The 25,446-nt window shown below is 39.3% G+C and overlaps 2 protein-coding genes across 3 annotated transcripts in view; one reads left to right on the top strand and one right to left on the bottom strand.

Annotated features, from left to right (window-relative positions):
- Positions 1 to 4,697, bottom strand: part of NHLRC3 (NHL repeat containing 3) — a 10,866-nt gene extending 6,169 nt beyond the window's left edge. The window contains 7 exon segments of the mRNA XM_042868544.1: positions 107 to 307; positions 813 to 960; positions 2,548 to 2,706; positions 3,881 to 4,072; positions 4,074 to 4,360; positions 4,363 to 4,489; positions 4,608 to 4,697. Of these exon segments, the coding sequence (XP_042724478.1) occupies positions 107 to 307; positions 813 to 960; positions 2,548 to 2,706; positions 3,881 to 4,072; positions 4,074 to 4,360; positions 4,363 to 4,489; positions 4,608 to 4,697 (1,204 nt within the window).
- Positions 4,586 to 25,446, top strand: PROSER1 (proline and serine rich 1). 2 transcript variants are annotated; one of them, XM_042867487.1, is made up of 13 exons: positions 4,586 to 4,913; positions 7,563 to 7,628; positions 8,667 to 8,735; positions 9,009 to 9,103; positions 10,710 to 10,803; positions 11,317 to 11,427; positions 12,039 to 12,122; positions 13,438 to 13,516; positions 15,952 to 16,047; positions 16,170 to 16,214; positions 18,455 to 20,216; positions 20,875 to 21,022; positions 25,111 to 25,446. In XM_042867487.1, exons 1-13 carry the CDS (start codon positions 4,869 to 4,871, stop codon positions 25,114 to 25,116), a joined length of 2,700 nt encoding a protein of 899 aa, XP_042723421.1. In that variant the 5' UTR covers positions 4,586 to 4,868; the 3' UTR covers positions 25,117 to 25,446. The 2 variants fall into 2 exon arrangements, with proteins under 2 accessions (XP_042723421.1, XP_042723420.1); XM_042867486.1 differs by having other exon boundaries at positions 22,302 to 25,446.

Here is a 25,446-nt window from a genome sequence, read left to right as displayed (position 1 = left end):
TAAAAACCCACCTTAGCCTTTGTCCCTGAAGTGTGAACAAATAAACTCCCTCAGCTTCTTGTCATCAATAATTAGAATATTAGTTTTTTAGAGTATTTTTCCATACCTTCGGAAAGTTTGAGCAGTCTGTTATTCATTCCTCCATCTCCATCCACAACATACATCTCTCCACTCTCCTCTACAAAGACCTCTGCTGGCTGATCAAATTGTAGGGGATTCAAACTTGAACCAGCGTTACCTGGCGTGCCCAACACCTGCAGAAGTTTACCAGAAGGGCTGTACTGTTTCACAGTGTGCCCATATTTCCCTGAAGATAATTAAAAAAAAAAAAAAAAAAGTGCAAAAATATCTTAAGAAACAAAATGAGAAGTATTACAACTGATTACGAAGATTAAAAAGAAAACCTGATGATTGCAAGTGAGATCAAAACAAGTAAAATTCCACAGTGAGAATATGACTATGGGTTAGTGAATCCACAGGCTATAGCAGTACTTCTCCATCATACTAGGGTCACTAATTATAAGTAAAGACAAGCTTCACAGCCACAAGGTATTTTTATCCCTGATTCTTCTCCTTTGCCAAGAAGAAAAAGTGCTTGCTAAAGGAAGAAGCTACAAAGAGACACACAGCTCTATTCATGAACCTTCAGAGTATTTTATGCAGCACCTGACTAGTTTGTTCGAGGCAAGAAAAAACACCAACTTGTTTCAGAGTTATCTGAAAGCCTTATTTAAATAAAAAGGCTGTTTAATTTATACACAACTTGCAATTTTTTCCCTGCTTAATATTTCCTGCATCTCCACAGTGCTTACCTGATCCGACATCTGTGATCCATACTGAACTATCTGTTGCAGTGTTCGATACGAAGATACCATGAGGCATTTCAACTGTATCATTCCAGGAGTAAAGAAAATAGCCTTCCTCTGAGAACACAAGCACCTTTGGTACATCATCTCCCCTCTGAAAAAGCAACAAAAATCCATTAATAAAACAAATTAAGCAAGTAATGATACTTTTGAAAATTCCTCTTCGTTATTTTTTTGCAGTCTTTCATGGATCATGAAGGTCACTTGTCTGAGAGTTATCACTTTTTCCAGCTAGAAAAGGAAAGAGAGAAGGGTCTAAATTTAACACCTGCCAATCATTCTAGACCTCCAACTTAAATCACATTGAGATCAATTTTTCAGAGCAGCCAAGCACCTGCACTTTGAATTGTGTTTTTAAGTGGTTGATGAAAAATACACAAATAAAATGCAAGCATAATACAGGCACAAAAAACTAACTGTACTGGTTAACTGCATGGTACTGAATTACGCTGTGCTCCATAATTAAATCCTTTCAGATGGTCCCAGAGGGACCATCTTAGCCACGAATAAAGATGCAAATACATGGCACAGGATAACACATGTAACTGAATTCCAATTACTGTAACCATATGGTTTTGATTTCATGGGACAGAGGCTGGAAGGGGACCAGTCATCTACACCAGAACTACATTCTACACTGCAGTTAGAAAAGAAGTTACTGTGATTCAGTTAAGTTAGATCATGTGTTCATACCAGAAAAAAAATCATACTTCAAAAAAGCACAAAAGTATTCTCCCAGAGCTGCTTTAAAAAATGATCAATATCCTTATATAGTCACTAGTTTTAATACAATAATCATTTTATATACTTTGCAGGTTTAGCTATTATATTAAAATTACTGGAAAGTACACGGGATGCTTCAAAAGTAATGCCTCCTGTCTTATTCTGTTGACCTACAATGTCAGAAGGCAGACAGGATGTTGGTGGCATGACAGTTGAACCTTCCCATCCATACTGCATTACATTTTGTTGCTGTGCAGCAGATGGTGGCAGAGGGGTGGTCTGACAGAATGGTGTCTGACATGGAAGTGCATTTGAAGCAAAGGTGTAGCACTGAATTATTCCTTGCAGAAAAGAAGTGGCACCCAGACATTCATTGATTCTTGCTGAGCATTTATGGAGCCCAAACAGTGGACGTGAACACAGTGAGGCAGTGAGTGGAGCATTTCAGCAGTGGAGACAGTGATAGTGGTCACCTGTGCTGTGCAGATTTTTTCAAGCATAGCATGCAGGCTCTTGTTCATCACTGTTGATGGTGGTGACTGTGTTGAGAAACAGTGTTCTGAATTTGCTCTATCAAATAGTGTTATTCTGCCCTTTGTTTCTCTTGTTCTTTTTACAGAAGTAAGCAGGAGGTATTACTTTCGGAGCAACCTATGTACATGTTTTAGCCTCACATTTATATAAACATATAAAATATTCTATATACAAAAGTAAATATCCTTTTACACTAGCTACAAATGATACGTGCATATTTACATTTACAGATATATGTAATCATAACTCCTTATGTATATGTAAAATGCACATATGAAAAGTATATATACAGACATATAAATGGATAACAAAATAATAAAATTATCATAGGTATACAACATAATAATCTTTAATGTAAAGCAGAAATTTTGAAGGCAAAAATGCACTAGATTAACATGAAGAGAAATCTAGCATTTTCACTCACCTGTCCCACATAGACCAAACCGTGAAGAGAATCAACAGCAACACAAAATGTTTGGCCACTGAAGTACTCTGGAATTTTAGGCCAGCTTATGTCCAACTTGTACATCTGTTGCTCTCCATCTCCCTTCCAAGAAGAGAAGTAATCAAATGCTTTTAACATCTGAAAATACAAAAATATGTCTCTGTTAGCAGTTAGATTCCACAACAGTGGGGTTTGCTTACATCCAGTATCAACAAATACGAAGATTAGAAGAATCAGCAACAGAAAGTAACTTATACTGAAGCACCGTAAGTGGATTTCATTGAATCACAGAATTGTTTAGGTTGGAAAAGCCCTTTGAGATCATCCAGTCCAACAGGTGACCCATCTCCACCATGCCCACTGACCACGTCCCACAGTACCACATCCACACGGTTCTTGGAATACCTCCAGGAATGGTGACCACCACCTCCCTGGGCAGCCCATGCCAATGCTCCACTGCTCTTTCTGAGAAGTTTTTCCTAATATCCAATCTCAATTACTCAGGTTAGAAAGGTAAAGAGAAGCTGGTCTGCAGCTATGGCTCTGATGAACTGCAAATGAGGTAATAAAGCCATTTGCGTTGTGGAGCTCTGGAAGTGGAATGTGAAAAACAAAAACAAACAAAAACAGGGAAGAAGTGCACATGAAGAAGGAAAACGTCTTAGAAATGAGGAAGCTTAAGACTGTAGGAACAGCAAGGCTCAATGCAGTGTATACATTTTGAAACATAACAGAGAAAAGACTGCTGCTTCTAGGTTGCATTTTTGCAGGTGAGGGGTGGGAGAAGAGGGTGAGCATGGGATAGAGATCTGCACACGGGCACGGAAGGGCCAGGGCAGAGTCATGAAGAAGCAAAGTGGCAGCGGCTGGGGACAACACCTTTCAGCTCTTCTGTTAACGGCTTGGCTACAACAGGGGTACCCTGAGCAAACAGGGCTGGGAACAGCACAGGGGAGGAATGTCATAAACGAAACAGCGGAGCAGGGAGGAAGCCTGACAGCAAAGAGAGCAGGCAGGGTCCGTCACTTCGCAATTAGTAATCACACTCTTAAAAGCAGCGTTCATTTGGCATTCCCTGACAAAACATCGCCCGGCTGCTCATTTACCTCACAACAGCTGCAAAGCCGTGAATACAAACTACTACCTAACAGCCCTAGAGCGGGAAAGGCGCGAACAGGAGGCGGACAAAGAACGAAAAAAAAAAGAAAAGAAAAAAAAAAAAAAGAAAAAAGGAAAAAAAATAAGAGCTTCCTCCCCACATACGGCTGAAGAAAGGCAGCCAAACCCCGAGCCCAAAGCCGCCCCTCCCCACCTGCGAGCCCCAGAGGAGGCCGAGCAGCGCCAGCACGGCACCAGCCATCACCAGCCGCGGCTCCGCCGCTTGCTTCCGCCTCATGGCGGCAGGGCGGGCCGCGTTGCCATGGCAGCCACGTGACAGCCCCACCCAGGCCTGAAGGGCTGAGGGGGGGAATACCTCCGCACATTGGGCTGTCCGAAGCTGTGCCTTGCTCTCCGCCGAGCGGCTGTGGGGCGAAGAAAAAGCGAAGAAGCCCCATGGAAGAACATAGCGTTTTGAAGAGACACCCAGAGGCTGGAAAAGCTTCGAGACTGGCTCTCAGCTCCACGATTTCGTTCAGGCACTGTTACAGACGACCAAGAAGGGGAAGGGCCTTCGAGCTGCCCTGTGACGTCATAGCTGTGCGCCCAGCGCAGGCGCAGGGCCGGCGGAGCGGGCAGTGCGGGCTGTAGAGCTTCTTGCTTCTCTCTTCGCCTCGCCCCGGCTCCTGTCTGTTGTGCTGCTGAGTCCCGCTTCCAAACGCTCGGCCGCGCTCAGCCTTTGCGGCCGCTGGAGCACAGCAGGCGGCGCGGCTATGGCTGCTGGCAGCGCTCTGCGGGCGGGCGCGGGCCTCGGAGCCGCGTGCTGAGGGGAGTGATCCCTGCGGCCGTCTTTCTGCCGCTGCCTCGGCCTCCTCGCTGCCCTGTTCTGCCCTGCCCTGCCCTGCCCACCTCCTCCCGCAGCGCTGCGAGCGGCCCTGTGCCGTGCGGAGGCCGGGTGCGGGTTGTGGTGGGGCGTTGAGCAGCGCCCGGCGCGGTGCCTTTGTCTGCCCCCGCAGCGCTGAGGGACCCATCCTATCGCCTTGCGCTGCTTATTTTAACCTTTTTTTCTTTTTAAACTTACTTATTTCTGTCCACATAAAGGCTTTCGTTGAAAGCTTTGATTTAGATTTTTTTTTTAAACTTTATTTTTTGCGGTTGTTTTTCCCTCTATTCAAATACCTGCACTGAGTGAACTAATAAAGATGGATAAGAAATCATTTGAAACCGTGCTGGATGAAATTAGAAAGGTAATTTTTCATTTTGCATGTTAATTTAATCATCTGGTGGTAGAATACTCCTCTCGAGGAATGTTCCATGTTAAATTGTGTACTGTAATTATCATTTGAGGCTTAAATAAAGACTAAATTATACCTCAGCTTGGAAAACCATAATCCGGCATTGCAGGTGCATCGTGCTCATTGCGTACAGCAGTATGTGGCAGCTGTGCTGTGCTTGCTCAGTTTGAGGTAGCTTTATTTTCTCAGAAAACTGAGCCCATGTCCACACTGTTAGCGAACTAACAAGATGTGCTTGGAGAATGCTTATTTGAGATATGTTTATCATGGCTTTTAAATGGTAATAAAAGCCAGAATAACCTATCAGCACATTGGTCAGGGTGAAGGGATGCTTGGCTAGTCCAGCTGAAGTAGTGAGCTTGTAACATGAGATGTATTTTATTTTATATACTACCTTTCATATATACGTTTAGGAGACAGAACACATAAATCACACACCATGGGGAGTTTCTGGGCTGCATTCTGCTTGCCATATTGAAATGTATGTCTCCATCAGTTCATGAGCGTTTCCTTCCTCTGGGTTGCTCCGTGTTCTGAACTCTGGTGATGTGTCTCCTGTTACAGAAGTGCTGAGCAAAATACTTGTTTGATGTAGAAGGCAGAGGTACAGACCTGCCCTCCTGTTCCCTGGCAGATGCTAATGTTTCATTCTGCATGGAGCTCTGCTTTTGAAAGGGAAGTTGGAGATGGATAGCTGGGGCAGTTCCTAACTGATGGAAATGGAAACAGAAAAATAAGTGTCAGAATTCTTTAGGATCACTGAGAGATGAATGGAAGCATGGGTTCTGTCTTGTGTGGGAAGTTCAAGCCTTGATAACTAGTTGGGAGGTTAAGCAGAGGTGAGGAAACATCACAGAGCTGGTATGTGTCCTGCTAAAGCTGCTGTGGTGTGGAAGGGAAGGGTATGCACCAGGTGTTGTCCTTACAAGGGGCTGTCCAGAAGGGATCACTTGCTCAGTGTGTTATGGTACCAGAGGGTGCAGCTCCTGCTTGAGATGCAGCAGTGGCCATGGTTGAAGTTATTCTTTTGGGTGAATTGGGGTACAAAGTGCTTTTGCACAAAAGCCCCAGTTATGTTTGCTGGCATAAAGGCACCTGTGGGCGTATTATATAAGGTCACTCTCATAAACTTCTCTTTATAAAGCAGGTTGGATATTGGGCATATACGTGTATATATGTATGCTGTATTACCAGCTAAGGATGTGACACAATAATTCCAGGAGATGGATTTGCCTCCTAACCTGAGGACTGTCATGGGAAATACGGGGATAAAATCAGGGAACAGTTTGCACGTGAAGGACTTTTTCTGAGAATTGATGGAGGAAGGGAGCAGTGTCTCAAGTGTTACATCTGCATTGCAGCCCTTCAGAATACATTCTGTGATTACTAAATACTGCAGAGAAAAGGGTTTTTGGCATGGGATGTCAGGTGTTTGTATTTCCTGATGCCATCTGCCTGTATTCCTGTAAGTTGCATTTACTGCTCATCTAAGCATCAGTGCTGTGCTGTCTTAATGCTAACCGTGCTGCTTCAGTGTAACCTTCAGCTATATCTTTGTTGCTTTGTTTAACCTTCATGTGGAGGAGCCTTCTTTATTGTGTGACTCACAAGTCAATTGTGTTATACGTTCTGCTTTCACTCCTACAATTAGCAGGAACAAAGTATTTAAACGTCTTAATGTGCAGCTTTAGTGCCATCTTTCTCCATGCTTATTTATGATAATTAAAAAAAAAAATTATGTACAGCAAAACAGAGTAATGCTTTTCATTTTTTTCTCTTATTATGAAGTTATCAATTGTCATTTTATATGCTGTATGACGTGCTAGTTTTGTGTGTTTGGTTGTTTTTTTTCCCCACAAATATGAAAAGAGAAGGAAGGGAAAGAAAAAAAAAAAAGGAATGAAGAGAGAAGTGCATTTTTTCTCTGACTTCAGCGTTTCTGATAGTTTCAGGCTCATAAAGAGGTATGGGAGTTTACCTTGAACAGTGTGCAAGTGGGTTCTGTGCACCTGTGCTCCTGCAGGCAGACTGCAGTGACAAAGACCTTCATTTCCATCTGTGTGGAAGCAGAAGGGAAAAAAAGAAAGAACAGGGGCAGGTTTTAGGGCTATGGTAAGACAACAAAGCCCCCTGGAGCAAACTTTTATCATGAACTTCATTCTGTTGCAGTCTTGTTTCCCACTCTCCATAAATTCACTGAAGTAAGATACTCAGCTCATTGTTTTATAGGGATCTACAAAGAGATTGTATGAATAACGATCTGTATTATCTTTAACATAAGGTTGATGTAAAAATGTAAAAAATGAGAATGAATAGTATTTTTCTTTCAGTGTAGCTTTAAACCAAAGCAGTATGAAATGAAATTTAAAAGGAGTGTTTTTTAAACAGAAAATTTCAATGACCTTTCTCTGGTTCTCACTGTTCCCTTAGTTAAGGAGAATGCAGTCACTTAGAAATATTGCAGTTAATGGTGTAAATGTCATTTTGCAAGGTCAAATGTAGTATTTTTTAGATTAGTAGGTTTGTTTAACAGGACTGTGCTGTAATTATAGTTTTTTGAGGACTACTTATGTGTCTTTTTTGTTTTTATGCATCTTCTAGGCTGTACTGACTGAGTACAAATTAAAAGCTATTGAATATGTCCATGGATACTTCTCTAGTGAACAGGTAACGTCAACACAGTTGCAAATTTAATGGGAGCTGTTGGTTTTGTCTATTCAGTAATACAGAATGTATCTCCAGTCATACTGAAGCTGAAGAGATTTATTTCCTCATTACTGTATCAACATGAGTCTGTTAAAATAGTTCTAAATTCTTTTGTATTATCAAACACGTTACATTTTAGCTCCTCTTGCATGAGGAAAATTGGGGAAAATAATCATGGAATTTGGAATTATTTTGCATAGATTTTCTAAAGTTTCTAGTATACAGCTGCTGCCAAGCAAGGCATGGAACTTCTCAATGAGGACAGGCTGAGAGAGCTGGGGCTGTGCAGCCTGGAGAAGAGATAGCTCTGGAGAGAGCTGAGAGCAGCCTTTCAGTATCTAAATGGGGGCTGTAAGAAGGGAGAGGACAGACTCTTTAGCAGGGTCTGCTGTGACAGGACAAGGGGAAATGGTTTCAAACTAGAAGAGGGGAGATTCAGATTGGATACAAGGAAGAAGTTTTTTACAGTAAGGGTGGTGAGGCATTGGCACAGGTTGCCCAGAGAGGTGGTGGATGCACCATCCCTGGAGACATTCAGGATCAGGCTGGGTGGGGCTCTGAACACTTGATCTACCTGTGGATGTTCCTGTTCGTTGCATGGGAGTTGGACCAGATGACCTTTAAAGGTCCCTTCCAAATTAAATGATTCTGTGATTTTTGGTCCTATTTGCAGTTTTTTGTTTGCTTTTCTGCTTCCTATGTACTGTGGGAATTGTGCATAGATAAAAATGCATAGTGACGAATGTGTGTGTGTTTTAAATACTTTAATAGAAAGTCTTCCCTTCGCAACACTGGATTAGTTAGCAGCCTGTTTGGATGTAAAAAGAGCATTAGGTACTGATGGACGCTGAGGTAATCAAACATTACAGTCAAACATTACAGACAAAGTTGTCTATTTAGCTGTATAACACCTTACTCTGTGAATGTAAAGAACACACTGATGCTCTTAGCACTATTTTTGATATACTCAAAAGATTAATGATGATCTTTCTGATGCAGGTTGTTGAGTTACTGAGATACTTCTCCTGGGCTGAACCACAGCTCAAGGCAATAAAAGCTTTGCAACATGTAAGTTCTTGTGCAATAATCTTGAGGAAGATGTTCTCTCTTTTAATCTCGTTTTAAATTTGTGATGTGTGCATTAGCAGCTGCCCTTTAATTGTCTCTTCATCTCTCTTTCTATGGTCTCATAGTGTGAATGCACATAGAATCTCCTTCTCAACTAGAGGAAAAGAATATTAAACATTTAGTGACGTACACAATACATTGCTGTTATTAAGTTCTCAGTTTATTGTTGCATTATTTTTATATATGTTCTTTTCTTTCTTCCTTGCTTGTCAGAAAATAGTGGCAGTCCCGGCATCAAAAATGGTTAATATTCTCAACTGTTTCACATTCAGTAAAGATAAACTTATTGCTCTTGAAATCTTGGCATCGTAAGTATCTCTTGTGTTGTATGTCCTTAAGATGTATTTGCTGTTTTTACTAATGTTTGACTATGTAAAACTTAATGTATCTCTAGAAGGAAGACGTTAAGGTAAAGCACATGTCTGCTATTGATGTGACTTCAAAAGAAGATGTGCTCAAATTTGTAGTTCACCTGAGTCTTGTCTGTGCTGCTTCATTACTGCTGGAAAACTGCTCCATAGCCAGTATTTTTAGAGCAGTCTTCAGATGGTCAAATGATGAGGGCCTTAAGCTTATTTCTGTTTACTGAAATGTAAGAGGCTTGAGACCAGCGTGTTCTGAGCATTTACTCCTTTGCATTTGAAAAGTCCTCTGATTATTACGTAAAAATATGTTAAGTGCTTCACTCAAATTGATACATTCTATTTACAGATCTAATGTCTGTAAAAGATTTACCTTTTACAATTGTATATATTGAAACTCTTCTGCCTGGTTTAGGGGATTTTTTTTATATGAAGTGTTCTGTTTTGTTATTATTTGCATTGAGTATGTCTGCCTTGCGTATGAACATTGTAGCTTAGAGTTAATTTGAACATTTTGAGTGATATATAAACATATGATATAAACATCCATAAAACAATGAAGACTGATTATATAGGCATGATCTTACTTTTAGGGTTGAGGTGTGAGAAGCAGTATGAGTGCTCCTGATCTCTTTCAGACCAAAGCAAAATAGGGTAACCTAACGGAAGTTCAGTGGTATAATTAACTCATTTTTCTTCTTGGAATGGGAGCTCATAGGCTCTTTTGTTGCTACACTTCAGCTGGTGTGATCATTCACATTTTAATATAGTCTTTCAGGTACTTTTCATGGCTTTATTCAACATTCTGCTGATTGTGTCTATTCTTACGTTTTCCTCCTTTGATTAGTTGTCCTTTAAGTGGCTGAACTGTATTTCCAGTGTTTTGGCAGGAGCATAGCACTTGACACCAGTTAAAATGTCGTGGTCAGGGTTTTGAACAAGGCAAGTGGAAGCAGGCATTAGGCTTCCTGTATGCGCACATTTTGTTGTTCTCTGTGGTGTGTCTAATTTCATTTTTGAAAGAGGATCAAGGGAAAAGGAAGGGTGCTTTTTGGAGGTATCTGAGGAGTTTTAGTACTGCAGAACATGGGTAGAGTTGCCAGGAGTTTCAGCTTAATTTTTCTGGAGTAAACAAAATGAAAATTTGTTTATCTATCAATCTAGTGAGCAGCAGTGACAAATTCAGTAGCTAGAGGTTTTCTGCTGTGCTGGGAATTGTATGCTAGTGGGAATTAAAATTTTCTAATGAAATGCTGTGATCCAGAATCCATTTTGTCAGCTTAGTTATTTTTTACTGTAAAGTCTAGCCATCATTATCCATTGTTCCATATTGATTTTGATACCATGTTTCGCTTACAGGTATGAAGTCTGTACTTAAGTCGAGGGTTTTTGCTTTAGTAAGAGTAGTAATGTTACAATCTGAACTTTTTATGTTCTTATTAATGAACTGTTGGATATTGGCTAAATAATTGTTGATCGTTTTTCAATAGTGCATCATTTCTGATAAGTGTATAGAATGACAGTAATCATTTGTCAATGTCTCTATTTGTAGCAACATTGTTGATGCTCAGAATTACCGCCTTATTGAAGATCTGTTCAGAATTAATATGTCAGAGAAGAAAAGGTGTAGAAGAATTCTTGAACAGGTAGTCAAGATACTCTGTTTCTTTCATTCTGTCAAATGTAGTATTGTTTCTGTCTTTATGGTCATTGTGGGGTCAAGACTTCCTTTGAGGACTGCTGGGAACTGTTGGTAGAAAAGAGGATGAAAGAAGCAGTCAAAGAAAGATAAGAACTGTGTAGTGTATGTGCAAGAAAAGGGAAGTTTTTGTTGGGCACTGGGATAATGTGGAGAAAGAGGGAGAGAAACATAACCAGTACTTGAGGAAACAATCTGGGTTTGTTTTAGAGAACACCAAGTGCTTAATCCTCAGTTCAGTACAAGCTGAGATGAGTTGAGTAGAGTTACTGAAAGCAAATGGGGCTTTGGCAGAACTTCACAAGGGTTGTTTGGCAAGAAGATCTGACAGATAGAGACAAAGCTGTGAGTTGTTCCCCGTAGATCGATTTATGCAGTCTAAATGTCATTAAATATTAATGCATTTCTTTAAAGCATTGAATTTTGTAGCCAATAATGACCTCTCTTGGTTATTTTGCAGGCTTCAAAAACAGGTTGTAAGGCTCCTCATGCTATGATATCATCCTGTGGCATGATTCCTGGCAACCCTTATCCCAAGGGCAAACCAAGCCGTATAAATGGGATTTTTCCAGTAAGCATTTGCTTTTCATGATGCTCTTGATTTAAGATCCATTATAGTATAACCAAACTAGGATTCATACACATGTGAGGAAGAGTGGAATTAAAAGCAGTGATTTTAATTATATAATCCATTTCACTTTTGCAGTGAACTGTACTTATTTTTATTTGCATATTCTTCCTATGCTGCTTTGTGTAAAGATTACTGCAAAAATAAGTGTTCATATATGGAGAACATTGTAAACTACAGTAATATTTGGCAGAATCAGGAGAGGTATAAGGAACCTCACTTGTACATAAGATGGCTTAATATGATCACTACAGTACTACTGATAACCTTAGAGTGGTTTTTGAGGAGTTCTAGTATTTCCTGTGAACACTTTAAGGAGTGGAAGTTTCTGTAGAGAACTATGAAAGCCCAGTGTTACATACCCAGCTATTGGAATGCTCTTGTTTAGCATTTTACAAGTTTATAACACCATTTTTTTTCCCCAAAAACATGTGTTGCTTTTAAAATACTTGGAAACTCAAATGTAGTTCAGACATAAAGCAAATATACCAGAAATTCTTCAGCAAGATTTACTTCTAAAGTAATCCCTAATAGTTGATTTTCATTTGTTTCAGGGAACCCCCATCAAAAAGGATACAGAAGAATGTACTAGTGAAGGAAAAGGAATAGCAGCCCGTATACTTGGCCCATCCAAACCAGTATGTCTGATAAATGAATGAGTAAATGAAACTTCTTAAAAAAAAAATCTAACCAACTGCAGATTTCATACAGCTTTTATGTGAAATGTTGTTGTGTTTCAAGAAGACTGTAGAGCAGCAATTTAAACAAAGTGGAGTGAAGAATAAAGATAGTATGTTCTAGAAATTTTGTAAATAATGTGAACAGAATCAAGCTGTAGATTATATCTTTGGGGAATAGGATTCTCTAGAGGATACAGTGTGTGTGCTCATTCAAAGCAGAATTTAAATTACAATAGCAGAAGAGAAAACTAAAAGCAGTTTTAGTACTCCATTGTAAGCTAGTGGAATTTTTAGATACAAATATATGCAATTTTACGTGACGGTCTCTGGGGTTTTCCTTCAAGAACATAAAGAGTGCTTGCATCATAGAAATGTGAATTGTGGAAGTGATTTAGGAAATACTTGTTTCTTAGCAACATAGTTGATCTATATTTCAAACTTTTTAAACAGAAGTGTGATAAACTTTCAATGAACCTGATATTATCTAGAATTACTGTCCTAATGTTTTATTTCCACTTGTATTGTGAGATGTTTCCCACTAAGTGGTATTATTTTGAAGTGAAATGTAGCCTCATAAGTATTTGTTAGTTTTAAATATACTAAATCTTTAAAATGAGAATTCAGTCCAAAACTGCAGGGTGTGAAGTCTACAAGGCAGGAAGAAATTCTCTTTCTCACTTGTGATCAGTAGGTATTCTAGTTCCTAAAGAGGACTTCTCATTACCTAAAGAGACCTTACAAGAAAACTAGAGAAGGACTCTTCATCAGAGTGTAGCAATAGGATGAGGGCAATGGCTTTAAACTAAAAGATGGGAGATTTTGATTAGATATTAGGAAGATATTCTTTACTGTAAGGGTGGTGAGGCACTGGAACAGGTTGCCCAGAGAAACTGTGGATAGCCCTTCCCTGGAAGTGTTTAGTGCCAGTGTCAAACTAGATGGGGCTTTGGGCAGCTTTGTCCAGTGGAAGGTATCTCTGCCCTTGGCGGGGGAGTTGGAACTCAATGGTCTTTCAGATTCCTTCCAATTCAAGCCATCCTATGATTACATTAAAATGTAAAGTTGTACTAGTGATGTTTGTTTCATTCTCTTGGGAAAGAATGAAATGTATGCAGTCAGTATGGATATTACAGAGAAATCTGATATCATGAATATTTTTACTGTGGATGACAGCAGTTCTGAATGTTAGCTTTCTGACAAAAATTAGGTAATGCTTTCACTGTTCTTCCATTTTTATTTATTTATTTATGTATTGTTGTTATTGTTTATGTAGGCTCCATCAACCTACAATCCACACAAGCCTGTTCCATACCCCATCCCACCATGTCGGCCACATGCAACTATCGCACCAAGTAAGGCTTCTGTGTGTTCTTATCTTGATGCTGTTGTTCCATCCATTTCCCTTTTAATTAATATGTCAGTATGTCAGTTTCTCTGACCACAATTAGATCTGAAATTGGCTTGTGCTTCCTAAGCATGTTCTGGATACTGGTTTCTGCCTCTTCCTGTCATGAATGCAAAGATGCTAAAAAGATAAACATATTCTGACTTATTTTTCCAACATCCATTTTGTGAGAAAACTTCAGTGTCCTGTTCTGAGAACAGTATAGTTCACTGATGGGAGACACTGTGTATGTTAGGTAAGATTGAGGCTGTGTATCCATTTTAATCTTTTACAAAGGTTTGGACTTTGGTTTGACAAGTCTGTTGACTTGTTGCTGCCATGTCACACTATGGTCAGGTTCAGCCATACACTGGATAGGAATATGTAGGAATTTGCTGAATAGCAGGGACCTCTTCCTTAGTTGACCTCAGTAAAAGCACTTTATTGCCTCCTCATCACAGTGGAACACTGTTTCCTAAAATAAAAGTTTAGACTTTCAGATGAAGATTTCAGACTCAGAAGGGGCAACGGCATTTGCGCTTGCCATATTATGTTTGATCTGATTACTCCTAGTCACGTGCCTCACACAAGATCAAACCTTTGTTTATAAGCTCCTCTCCTCTTGTTCTGCTGCATCGTTTGATTCAAGACATTTGTGGTAGCAAGGCAATTAGTAGCACTTCTCACTGGTAACTGTAATCCATCCACCTAAATGCCACAAAAAATTAGTGACATAGGCTATGCTGGCAGTACTCTTAAATGGCCATTTCTTTGAAGTGAGAATTTGAAGATCTTACATGGCTGGGCTCTGATCTTTTTGTGCAGCAGACAGAAACTTGTTCTAAATTTGCCATTCTGTGAAGAGCTCTGGTCTGCAAGCTTGCTTTTCACTGATTTTAGGGATTTCAGGGACATTTTAAGGCATTTGATGAGAAAGCATGTGATGTTATTTAGCATGGATATTAAAGGGTGAGTCATCTAACAAACATAATGTCTACAAATGTCTTTATAAAGAATCTAGAAAAGTAGGCACTACTACTGGGTAGCGTTATGACTTGTGTCCTAGAAATGCCTTACTCTCCAAAAAGCATACAGGAAACTTGCAAACTAGCTCTAATTTATATTATATAACTCCTATGTGAAATAAATTGGGACACAAAGTTTGTCCTGTGGTTGCACATAAATACTAGTGCATTTTAGGATATGAAGTAGTTTTAAAGGTCTGAGGTCTTGTTAAACTGCAGCAGAGTTTTAAAAAACCTTTGTGATAAGGGAACTGATGATAAATACCTATACGTATAAAATAACATTTGATGAGATTGCAGTTGTTGATCTGTAACTATTGAATCTGATTCCAACAATGTTTAGAAAGATTGGAATGATGTTTTATTTTCTGCCTCTTATATGTTTTGGTGTAGTATCTTCTTTCTCTGAGTCACAGTGATTGTTAGTTACTTCTCTGATTTTGGACCATGAATTGTCCTGCAAGAAGAACCATGTGAAAGAATGAAATGAGAAAGGATTTTTGTATTCAGATTGCTGCTTTTTGAGTATTTTTTAAGTGGTGCCTTTTCCCGTGAAGCATAAGTTTGTATATTCTTAAAACAATCATTCAGGACCATTGTGGATTGTATATATATTCCTGTAGTTTAAATTCTGGTGCTCTTCATCAGAAACGTATGCCACAGGTATATATATGTATATGTGTATATATATATATGTATACGACAGTAGCAGTTTGGATTGGTCTAACCCAAGAGCAGTTCTAAAGAATAAATAAGGGAAAAAGGTATTTTTGTCATGTTCAGTAGAGTAAGTACTTTATTTAAAAATCATCTGCTGTCCCACTTCAATCTCTTTACATTTAAAGAGACATTGAAGAGTGATAGATTAAGAATTTGGTATGCACAGAGATGGGACATCATTCTCTACATTTTCTCACTAACAGTGGAGGGCTGGTCGTGATCATTGATACGTTTGACTCTTTTGTTTGTTAAGGCTTTTCGTGTTAGAGGAGGAGTTGCACCAGCCGTTAAGTTAGAAATAGGAAAAAACAAGTGAGGCTGCAGACACTGATTTTTTCCTCCCATTAAGTTCTTCAAGTGAGTTGGAAACAAAAGCAGTTAAAACCTGTCTTTTCCAGGCTGTTTCAAGATGAAAAAATCAAAATTCAGTTTCTGCTATGTTCTGCTGTAAAAACAATTAGAGTCTCTTCATAAACTTGGATCACAATGTATGTCACTCAGGCAGATAATGTCAAAAACCCAAACGATTAATGGCTTTGTCTTTTTAGTGAAGAGATGTCTTAAAATCTTGATAATAGTCTTTTTAAGGAAAGACACTGGGTCATTCAGATATGGGTTCTTCTGGCAAATAAGACGTTTACTGCATTTCTTCTTCTAGGTGCTTACAACAATGCTGGCTTAGTTCCAATGGCTAATGTCATAGCTCCAGGCTTACCAGCTCCTTCAACATACACTACTAATCAAGGGGTATCAGGTAAAACGCGAATAGGTTTAAAAGTGTTGAAGATATTTTCTCCTCTTTCTTTGTTATGACTGGATTATTCATTGCTGGGGTTCTGTTTGCTTTAAAATAATCAGCTGTTGTTCTCTGTTTAGAAAATGAAGACCTTTCCAGCCAGGCAAAACCTTCCCAAAATCAAGGTAAATTCAGGTCCGCAAGGGGTTTATCATGTCAATCGTAACTCTGTTAATTGTTCAGAAAATGTAAATCATGTATTTGTTTAGTATGATTTTCATCAGCATTGAAGTATTTAATTGCAGTTGAAATATAATCCCTTGAGAACCGATAAAAATTCATTTCAGGCATTTGGCACTTACAGTTGTTGAAACATTAAAATCTGGCCTTCTGTGTTAGCTCATTAGAGTTTTATCTTCATCTGTGTATGCATTTAAGAGTTCATATAAAAAGCTAAATAAAAATATGCTTTGCAGTATAGTGTATTGAAATACTTCATTAATATTTTTTGCACTTTTTAAAACCTTGGACCTCTATTTGAAAATCCATTCACATTCTAATTCCATATATTAGTTGCAATGGGAGACTAGGAATACAAAATAGACATATTCTTTGTTCCTAGTTTGTTGAAATCCATATCTAGAGTATCTTAACTGTTAAATTCAGGTACGTCTACCTGCAGTTTTGTCTTGTGCTTTGAATTTCAGTTATTTTTGCAGAAGAGAGTTGTGCATGTGTTGGTCTGTATATGTGTGGTACTTGGTGTACCGAGGTTTGGTAATTGAGGTGATAGTAATACAAATAGTAATAATAAATCCCATGATAAACTACTAGTACAAGATTTTTGATAATACTTTGGTAGCTTTGACAAATATAAAGTGAGAATCTGTTATGTATTGAATCAGGCATATTAAGAAATACCCAAACAGACAACACGATTGTGATAAGTTTAGCTTCTGTAAGAAAAAAAATATATATATTTTGTCTTTTCTTCTTTGTGCTCAGGCTTGGTAGAGCAGAAGGGCTGCTATTTCAAAGAATCACTTTATGCATATTTGCCCTTTAAGTGCGCATGTATTTTTATGAGGTAGTTTATACAGGTAAATCAATACCTTGTAAGGAGTCAAATAGTCTCTTAGGAAGAGAAATTCAGTAACAGCTCTGAGTTCTGTTGCAGCTGTGTTTCTCTGGTGATTATCTTTGCTGGATTAAAAATTGTGATCGTTGGGAGAGTATTCAGCTTGGAAATAGGGTGAAGGAAAATACAGCATCCAGAGCAGAGCAGTCTGGGTTTAGATTCTTGGAAAAGGCTATATAAAAGGAAATGACTTGTTTGCAACCTTTCTCACTTCAGAGTTTCAAGATGCATAAAACAGGAGTATATAACATGAAGCTAGGTCCAAAATTTTAAAGATTCCATTTTTCCATTTAGTTTATGCATAGAATTTGGGTGAGAGAGAAATCCAACCTATTTTGGGCCTGTGGGAGACGAGTTTGGCCAATTGCATCAGTGGTTTGCTTACAGTCGAACTGACCATTTTTAAAGTAAATTAAAATTACCAGGGTTGTTTTGAGAAGAATGATTAATTACATTCACATTCCACAGGGTACTAGATGTAGAGATACCAAGGCGCTTGATGTGCCAGCCTTCATAAAATGCAGTTTCTGCCCCGAACCCTGACAGTGTGCTGCCTTATTTTCCTCCAGCTTGACTTGTCTCTTTGACTTGATCTGTAGGGTTGATACAAATTAATATTCCTAGTGTCAGGTGGTTGCCTCAATCATAGATGCCTGACTTTCAACTTCTAGCAATATTTGTTGATAAGGTCAAGTGACATTGTTAGTTTAATACTGTAGTGTGATACATTAATTTAAAAGTGTACCTTCTTAGAATCAAAGTATGAAGGAAACACAGTGAAGAGAATGACCTGATTTTGAAAGAAAGAAAAATACCAGCACCTGAAATCAGCTTTCTTCAGATGTTGACTAAACTTCTCTGAAATCATGATACATTGAATTAACTGATTCTGAAGGAAATTCTGACCTTCAGTGAGAGTGAATGCAGAGGAGCCCAGGTGATCCAATGCCAATAGATACAGGTGTTTACCTGTATCATGTAACTATTCTTGCAGAGTATACTTGAATATCTAAACTGTCTTGCATGAGATTATGAAGAGATGGTAGATGTCACAAAGTGTTTTGAAGAAAAGTAGTAACTTACATAATGTACAACTTGTGTGATGTGTTTGTACGTACCTTTTTGTTTTGTTTTTGTAGTTTTCAGTGTGGATTGTTTATATACAGACATTGTATGTTAGCTATTGCCTGTGTTTCATTTTTTGAAATGCTGTATAAAATGTGTTTGTGTTGATTTCAAACATTTCTGACGGTTTCAAGTATTCTTACCAGTTTTGTTTCTTTCCAGCTTTTTCTGCACAAACGAATCAGCTCTTTACTCCTCATGGTTCTAATCCTTCAACACCTGCTGCTACTCCAGTCCCTACCCCATCACCTGTCAAGGCAATAAGCCATCCATTAGCACCTGCAACTCCACTCATCTCTGGGATGAACATGTCTACCCCTGTCCTTCCTGTTTTCCCGGGACAGGTCTCCTCCTCCATCCATACATCTCAGCCATCCACGCCAACCCCTACAGTCATCAAATCCCTTTCATTACCTGGTGTTCCTGTCACATCTGTACACAGTGCAACCTCTACTCCCATCCCTGCGGTTTTCTCTGGGCTGGCTTCTATACCCTCTGCTACACCAGGTCCACAAGGCTCTTCCACACCGTGTGCTACGCCTGCACCTAGTGAAGCTTTTGCATCTGCTACTACACCATTTGCTGGTCTCCCTTTTTCTGCAGCCTCTTCAGTTGCTTCAGCTAGTAATCCCACTCCATTGTCATCAGTTTTTGCTGGACTTCCTCTGTCCTTGCCACCCAGTGTCCAAGGGATTTCTAGTCCTGTTCCCTCAACAATTGCTAATTCTCCTGCCACCACCATTCCTGGTTCACTTAGCCTGCCTAACCCTATTTTGTCTGTCTTAAAGGGATTTCTGACATCAAATGACACTTCATTAATCAATTCATCTGCTTTACCTTCTGCTATGACAAGTGAACTTGCTTCTTTATCTGCTCTTGCTAATCAAAGCTCTGACCCTCCCACGTCCTCTGTCAAATGTTATACTCCATCAGCCACCCCCACCTCACAGCGTTCCTCCACGCCTGGGCTGGCCATTTTTCCAGGTCTTCCATCCCCATCTGTGACCAACTCTAGTTCCACTCCTCCAACATTGCCTGCACAGTCACCTTTAACCACTTCACCATCAGTTATGCCAGTCAACTGTGGCTCATCAGCCTCCCTCTTGCATGGCACAAGCCCTACTAATCCCGACCAGCAACTCTCATCAACCCCAGTTGCCACAAGTATCCCACAAGTCCTGATCAAAACAGAACCCATGAGTCCTACCCTCTCAGCCTTCAAAGGTCCTTCTCACTCAGCTGGTCCTTCTCATGGCACTATAGGGCTCTCAGCACTCGGGCGTGCGTACACCTCAGCAGCGTCAGTGCCAGTCAGTTTACCCAGCTCCCTGAACCCAGCACTATCGGGTCTCTCCTCTTTGAGTGCTCCTCTAAACAACCCCAATTCTCTGGCTTCCATTTCCCTCGCCCCACATGGCTCCACCACTCCCATTGCCCCTGTGTTTAATGGACTTCCTCCTTTCACATCTCTAACCAGTAACTTTGCTTTTACTGGTAATCCAGCACTTGCACCACCCGTCACTCTCCCAGGGTCTTTGTTAGCTACTCCAGCTACTACTGCTTCAGCTGTGTCTGCCCCTCATGTGAATTCCACAGCTGCCGTACTCTCAGGACTCGCCGCCTCAGCAACAGTCTCTGCTCCACCCTTCTCGCTTAACCTGTCCAGTGCCGTCCCTTCCCTTTTTTCTGTTGCCCAGGGACCTCTGGGATCATCAAACCCATCCTTCCCTGGTTTTCCTGTCTCTAACACACCCTCTGTCACTCCTGCTCTCCCTTCTTTCCCTGGCCTCCAGGCATCCTCTGCAGTAGCAGCAGTTGCACCGTTGCCGGCAGCTGCCACAGCCCCATCTCCGGCTCCGGTCCTGCCAGGGTTTGCCTCGGCCTTTAGCTCAAACTTCAACTCTGCACTTGTTGCACAGGCTGGGTATGTTTTTGTTTCTGAAGGAGCTCAGTACCACTTATTTTTCTCTTGAGCAAAATGCTGATTTTACTTTATACGTAGACCTTATTTTCAGTCCTAGTTAGTAAATTTGTTAGTAAATGATTAATTTGTAAACCTAGTTCACCAGTAGATTGCCACTGTCTTTGGAAACTAAATGGTATTTACTAAATAGTTTGTACTCAGTAGTCCCTGTCCAGTGAGGTGCTGAGTGATCTCATTTCCCAGATGAGGATACTTGGCACCTCCTGGCTTTTACACAAATGCATTCCACGCTGGCATCCATTGACACATCCAGATAACAGCAGACAATGTTCCTAGATGTTTGTGTATTTTAAGGAAATACTAAGCATTAACTTTTGTCTATAAAGTTTTTTTGTGTGTAGAGTAGGTACAACCAAGATATAAAATCTTCTCAGTTCCCTCTTAGGTACATTGTGTTCCAAATGGTCTTGGTTTGTATATGTGTGAATAATTTCTAGGTAGGTAGAGACCAGGCTTCTGTTTGCAAATTCCAGTCTTTGTGAAGCTTAGAAAAAGATGCTTTTCTGATTTGTATAGATACAAGTTTATATAGAGTGAAAGATAGGTTAACATTTGATAGGACTGTTCCTAATAACAACCACATCTTGATTTCTTTCAGCTTGACTTCTGGACTGCAGACACCAGGAAATGCAGTTTTTCCTGGTCTTTTATCTCTCCCTGGTATCCCTGGCTTTCCCCAAAGTGCCGCACAGTCTTCCTTACAGGAATTGCAGCACAGTGCGGCCGCACAGTCAGCACTGCTACAGGTATGGTGCCCCTTTGTTAATACTGTTCTGCTTCCAGTAACTACTTGAATATGTACTGGGGTGTTAACTTCTTAGGATTGTTTTAAACAAGTAAACCTGTAACATGTTTGAGAACTGATTACAAGGATAATGGTAAAGAACAAATCAGATGAATTTCTTACTGAAGCTTTGGGTGATAATTAGTGTAGAGTGCAATGTAATGAAACCCTTTTTGAAAACTATGCAGAATAAGGAGTGAAAGATAAAGGAAAAGGCAAGCACATAAAATTTTCATAAGATTTGTTTTAAACCTATTGAGCTGATCATGTAGCTGCAAAATCTGTGCTCAGATTCACTCTGACATTTTAATACTTAAAGATTTATGTGGAAAATTACTTTATTTATGTACCTTTCTGCATCCTCCAGAAAATTTTATTAACTTTGTTGCTGTGCCTTCATCTTGATAGTTCTCTATAATATAAACCTGAGGTTGCTTTAGGTAATGTGTAGCTTCATCATCTCTCTCATTTGTGAAACAGCTTGTTGTAGTCATCAACATACAGAAGCTAACTGAAGCTATCATCAGAGTTTGTATTTGATAATTGAGATGCTTATTTTGCCTTTTGTTAAAAAGGGCTTATGTACAGATTAAGAATGCTGGCAGGGCTTTTGTTCTTCCATCCAAAATACAGGCAGTAAAGTATCTTCAGTTACTGATTTCTCTGTTCTGTGACAAATGGATTTTTGAGATGGAGCATATGTCTAGTACTGTTTAGTGTGCAAAACACTGTCAGATACCTCTTAAATAGGAGGGGAAATGTAAGGGGGAATGTGTAGAGAATTATTCTGTGGAAATCTACGTACAGAGGTTGGTTTGGAGAAATGTTTTTTCTTGTTTACGAGTTCCTGTCAGTGAAATGAACGTTTAGATACTCAAGCTATGTAGATGAAGAAGGCTGAAAGTCAGTGAAATGCTACAGCTCCTGATTAAGCTATGCCTTCCAAATCAGCTGTGGCTTCCAACATGGGAAAATAAATGCCAATAATGCTTCTTCATTTTTCCTGTTAATCCAGCTGCTTTCTCACTCTGGTATTTCGGAGCAATAATTGCACTGCAGTTTAACACATGCATACAGCACCATTGCTCATCCTCATTCTTTGCATACTTCAAATGATACTTTAAGTAATTGCTGTTTTGGCTTGAGTGGGATTGGTATTTTGGCTGAAATTTTGCTTGATTTAGGTTTTTGTTTGTTTGTTTTTATCTGTGCTGTTTCCTAACTTCTTCTCTTCCTTGAAGGCACATTCTGCTTCTGCTCTGGAGAACTATACAGCTCAGCCTGAAGGTTTTGCTAACTATCCATCAACACCAGGAACACCATTTTCATTGCAGACAAGTCTGCCCCAGAGTGGATGGCAATAAATACCAGACATTTTTAAAGACTGCAGTGGTTGCTTGACAGAGCCTGGTCCTATTCACTTTGAAGGCTGTCTCCACTTTAGTGAGAGCGCTCTGCTTGAGTGGGAGCATGGTTTGAACTGGGGAAGGAGGGGAAACTGTGAGGATAAAATTCCAGGCAATTGTATCAGACATCAAGCTTAGGTTGTGATTGCATTTTATTGATTCAGGGTCTGATCCTGCAAGTTTCTGGGCATCCTTGACTCTTTTTGTAGTTTATAAATCGGAATGTTTGGTTTCTTACAGGATCAGGAGCATTCAAACAGACGTTTGTGTAAATAGAGCAATTGGCTAACAAATCAAATGGGGAGAACAAGTATACTTAATTGTGTGTATAAGCACCTATTCTGTTACATTTTGTATGGTATATGTGGTTAATATAGAATAAGACCTAGAATGAAATTAGGTAATTAAAGCTGTAGATGGTCTTTAGATGCACACCTCTGTGCGTGCATAGATCAAGATCAGTTTATGGTTCTTCAGACCTACCATTATGTCTGAGGATCTCCTGTTAGCATCGATAGCATGGTAAGGGGAGATCACAGGGGCTTGGGCGTATTTTTACACTTTGAATTATTGTCATGGGATTGCTGCTGAATTGTGTACTCTGTCAGAATCAGAAGGAGAGAACTAGGAAATGATAATGTATTTGGATAGAAGTGGATGTCTTACTGGAGTATGGTTTAGCTAGCTGGAAATACGTCTTTCCAAAGTCCGTAAAAAGCCTTTTAATTTGCATCTAAAGTAGTGTTCCATAGCATTTTCCCTGCCCCCACACCTCTCTGTGGATGAAATAATTGTACTGCGGATAGGTTGCCTATCCGGCACTTTTGACTGCAGGCTTTTGTGAATGTTTACAGACATGGGTCAAGTTCTTCTTTCCCTTATATTTACAGGCCCACTGGTTTTATTTTGTTGGCTATAAACCACAATGTGATGGTGCTTACGAGTTATCCTGTGAATATAAGTGGGAGCAGAATTTGGACCATGGGATTTTTAGTATTTTTCCTTGGAAAACGTACATGATTTTAAAGGCATATGGCTAAATTAACTGTATTGGTTAGGAAGGGTTATGATGCAGTATATAGAAAGGTCTTTCTTTGTTAGTGAAATTGAGTTGTGCACTCCTCTAATGATGTTAGTACCTGTGGCAATGTGTAACACATCATTGAATATCATCTATTTAAGGTAAACTCTCAGTCGTGTCAATAGAGATGAATGATATTCAATCCTGTGGTTAAATTAAAACGTAGAGGATATGATACTGTAGAAAAGCTCTGCACCTAGAGTTTTACTTTTTTAAAGATGAATTCTGCTGGGAGATGTTGCTAATGTATTTTCTTTCAAGATGTGAACAAACTTTTTTAGAACATTAATGGAAATTCATGTACTGGTTTTTAACACAATTTTTTTAAATAAAAAGTTTACAGTCATGGCAAAAGGCTTTGCTGACTATTTACCTATTTGCTTAAAATATAGATGAATAAACTTGTTTTTACTAAGACACTTCCTAATGTTTGATCCTACTTAAGCAGGTTTTTGTGATGCTGAATTATCTATAGAATTATAAAACAGGTTTCCTAAAGAGTGATAATAGAAGTACTCTATGAAGTGTCATTTAGGTAGAAAATGTAAATAGTGTCCTAGACACTCTGTCAGTATTGGGCTAGTCTTGCATTTTCATAATCACATTTACATATCACTTTGAAGTATGTTGCGCGTTCACATTTTTTATTTTGTGAAAGCAGTTGATTTCACGATTCTCTGCTTTGAACTTCTTTTGAAATTAATGCCTTACCTGTTGACTCTGGAAACTTGTGGAAAAAATCTCAGCCATCTTTCAGTACTACTCATTCTTTTTATGAGAATTTTTTAATCATTTGTAGATCGGTTGGAAAAGGAGAAAATAAAAATGTAGGTGTCTCGTCGAGAAGTGGTTGTCTTTCATCCTGCAGATGTGACTATACATGTAGTTCAAAACCAGTAATCATTCTGTAACCTTACTGAGGTGCTAAGTTTGATCTCTGGTTTGAGCCCTACTTTCCTAAGCAACCAAGCAATCAAATAAAAAGCTTAAGCTAACTTAGTTCACCTTGTAGTCAAAGTCAGGTGTCAAACATCAGCCTTTATGTAATGTTTCATCATATGTAAGTAGTTCCTGTGTCAGTTTTTGGAAGCATGTGTTGAGTGGTTATGGATTATGTGTTTGTGGTGAGTTTTTTCCTGTTTGAACTTGAAACATCTCGGGTACCTAAAAGATCGTGAAGCTTTGTTTCTCCAAATTCAGTCAGGTGAGAACTAGTGAAATTTTCACTGTTTGGAAAGGTTGTTTTTTTTTTCCTGAACCACTGTACTTCATAAGTGGGGCCTACCTGCTGGGAAATGTCCTTTACCAAGGGAAGAGTTTTCCATGTGCAGCTGGTGTCGTGTCAGATAGAAGCTTGTCATCAGTCTTAGACAAGTACACAAATTGGTTAAGAAGCATTAAACTATCAACAGTTCCTCTCTATAATGGGCTCTTTTTTTTAGTGAATCATGTTGAATAGGACATTGTACATGGAACTTTTCAATGGTTAGGATTAAGGTAAGTTTCATTTCATTAAAAAGTCACTCCTGATGTAAAATGTTTTTTATTAATTTTTCTCCTCAGGAATAAAGTCAGTGTTCTGCATTGCAGCTTGAAGCCAACTCCTGTGACCCAACCATGGAATTTCTGAAGAGGATTGTTTGTCCTGAGCTCTTTCATACTTACTTGAGCACCATGTTTAAAGAGCCAGGGAAAAGTCTGCTCCTGAGGCAAATGATGCCAGATCATACACTGAAATTGTCTTTGGAAAGGACTGTTGCTGTGTGACTTGAGTCTGGACTAATTACGGTTTGATTGTTCAGTTGCTGATTACTGCTGTATTTCAGCTATGCTGAGAGACTACAAAGTCAGGTGCAGTGAAACGTTATTTAAAATAAAATCTTTATTCACAACAACAAA

Source organism: Lagopus leucura, unplaced genomic scaffold (genome assembly GCF_019238085.1).
Source record: "Lagopus leucura isolate 7727_CA_CO unplaced genomic scaffold, USGS_WTPT01 Super-Scaffold_100001, whole genome shotgun sequence".
Classification (NCBI taxonomy): Eukaryota; Metazoa; Chordata; class Aves; order Galliformes; family Phasianidae; genus Lagopus; species Lagopus leucura.
Note: the sequence above shows the minus strand (reverse complement) of the source record. Positions and strands in the feature narration are given on the sequence as shown.

What these genes read in the sequence shown, in the direction of transcription:
- PROSER1 (XM_042867486.1), top strand. Translation starts at nt 4,869, where the DNA reads ATGGATAAGAAATCATTTGAAACCGTGCTGGATGAAATTAGAAAG. An exon ending in TACTTGGCCCATCCAAACCA is followed by an intron (nt 12,123 to 13,437) that starts GTATGTCTGATA and finishes TTGTTTATGTAG; the next exon opens with GCTCCATCAACCTACAATCC. An exon ending in TACTAATCAAGGGGTATCAG is followed by an intron (nt 16,048 to 16,169) that starts GTAAAACGCGAA and finishes TTCTCTGTTTAG; the next exon opens with AAAATGAAGACCTTTCCAGC.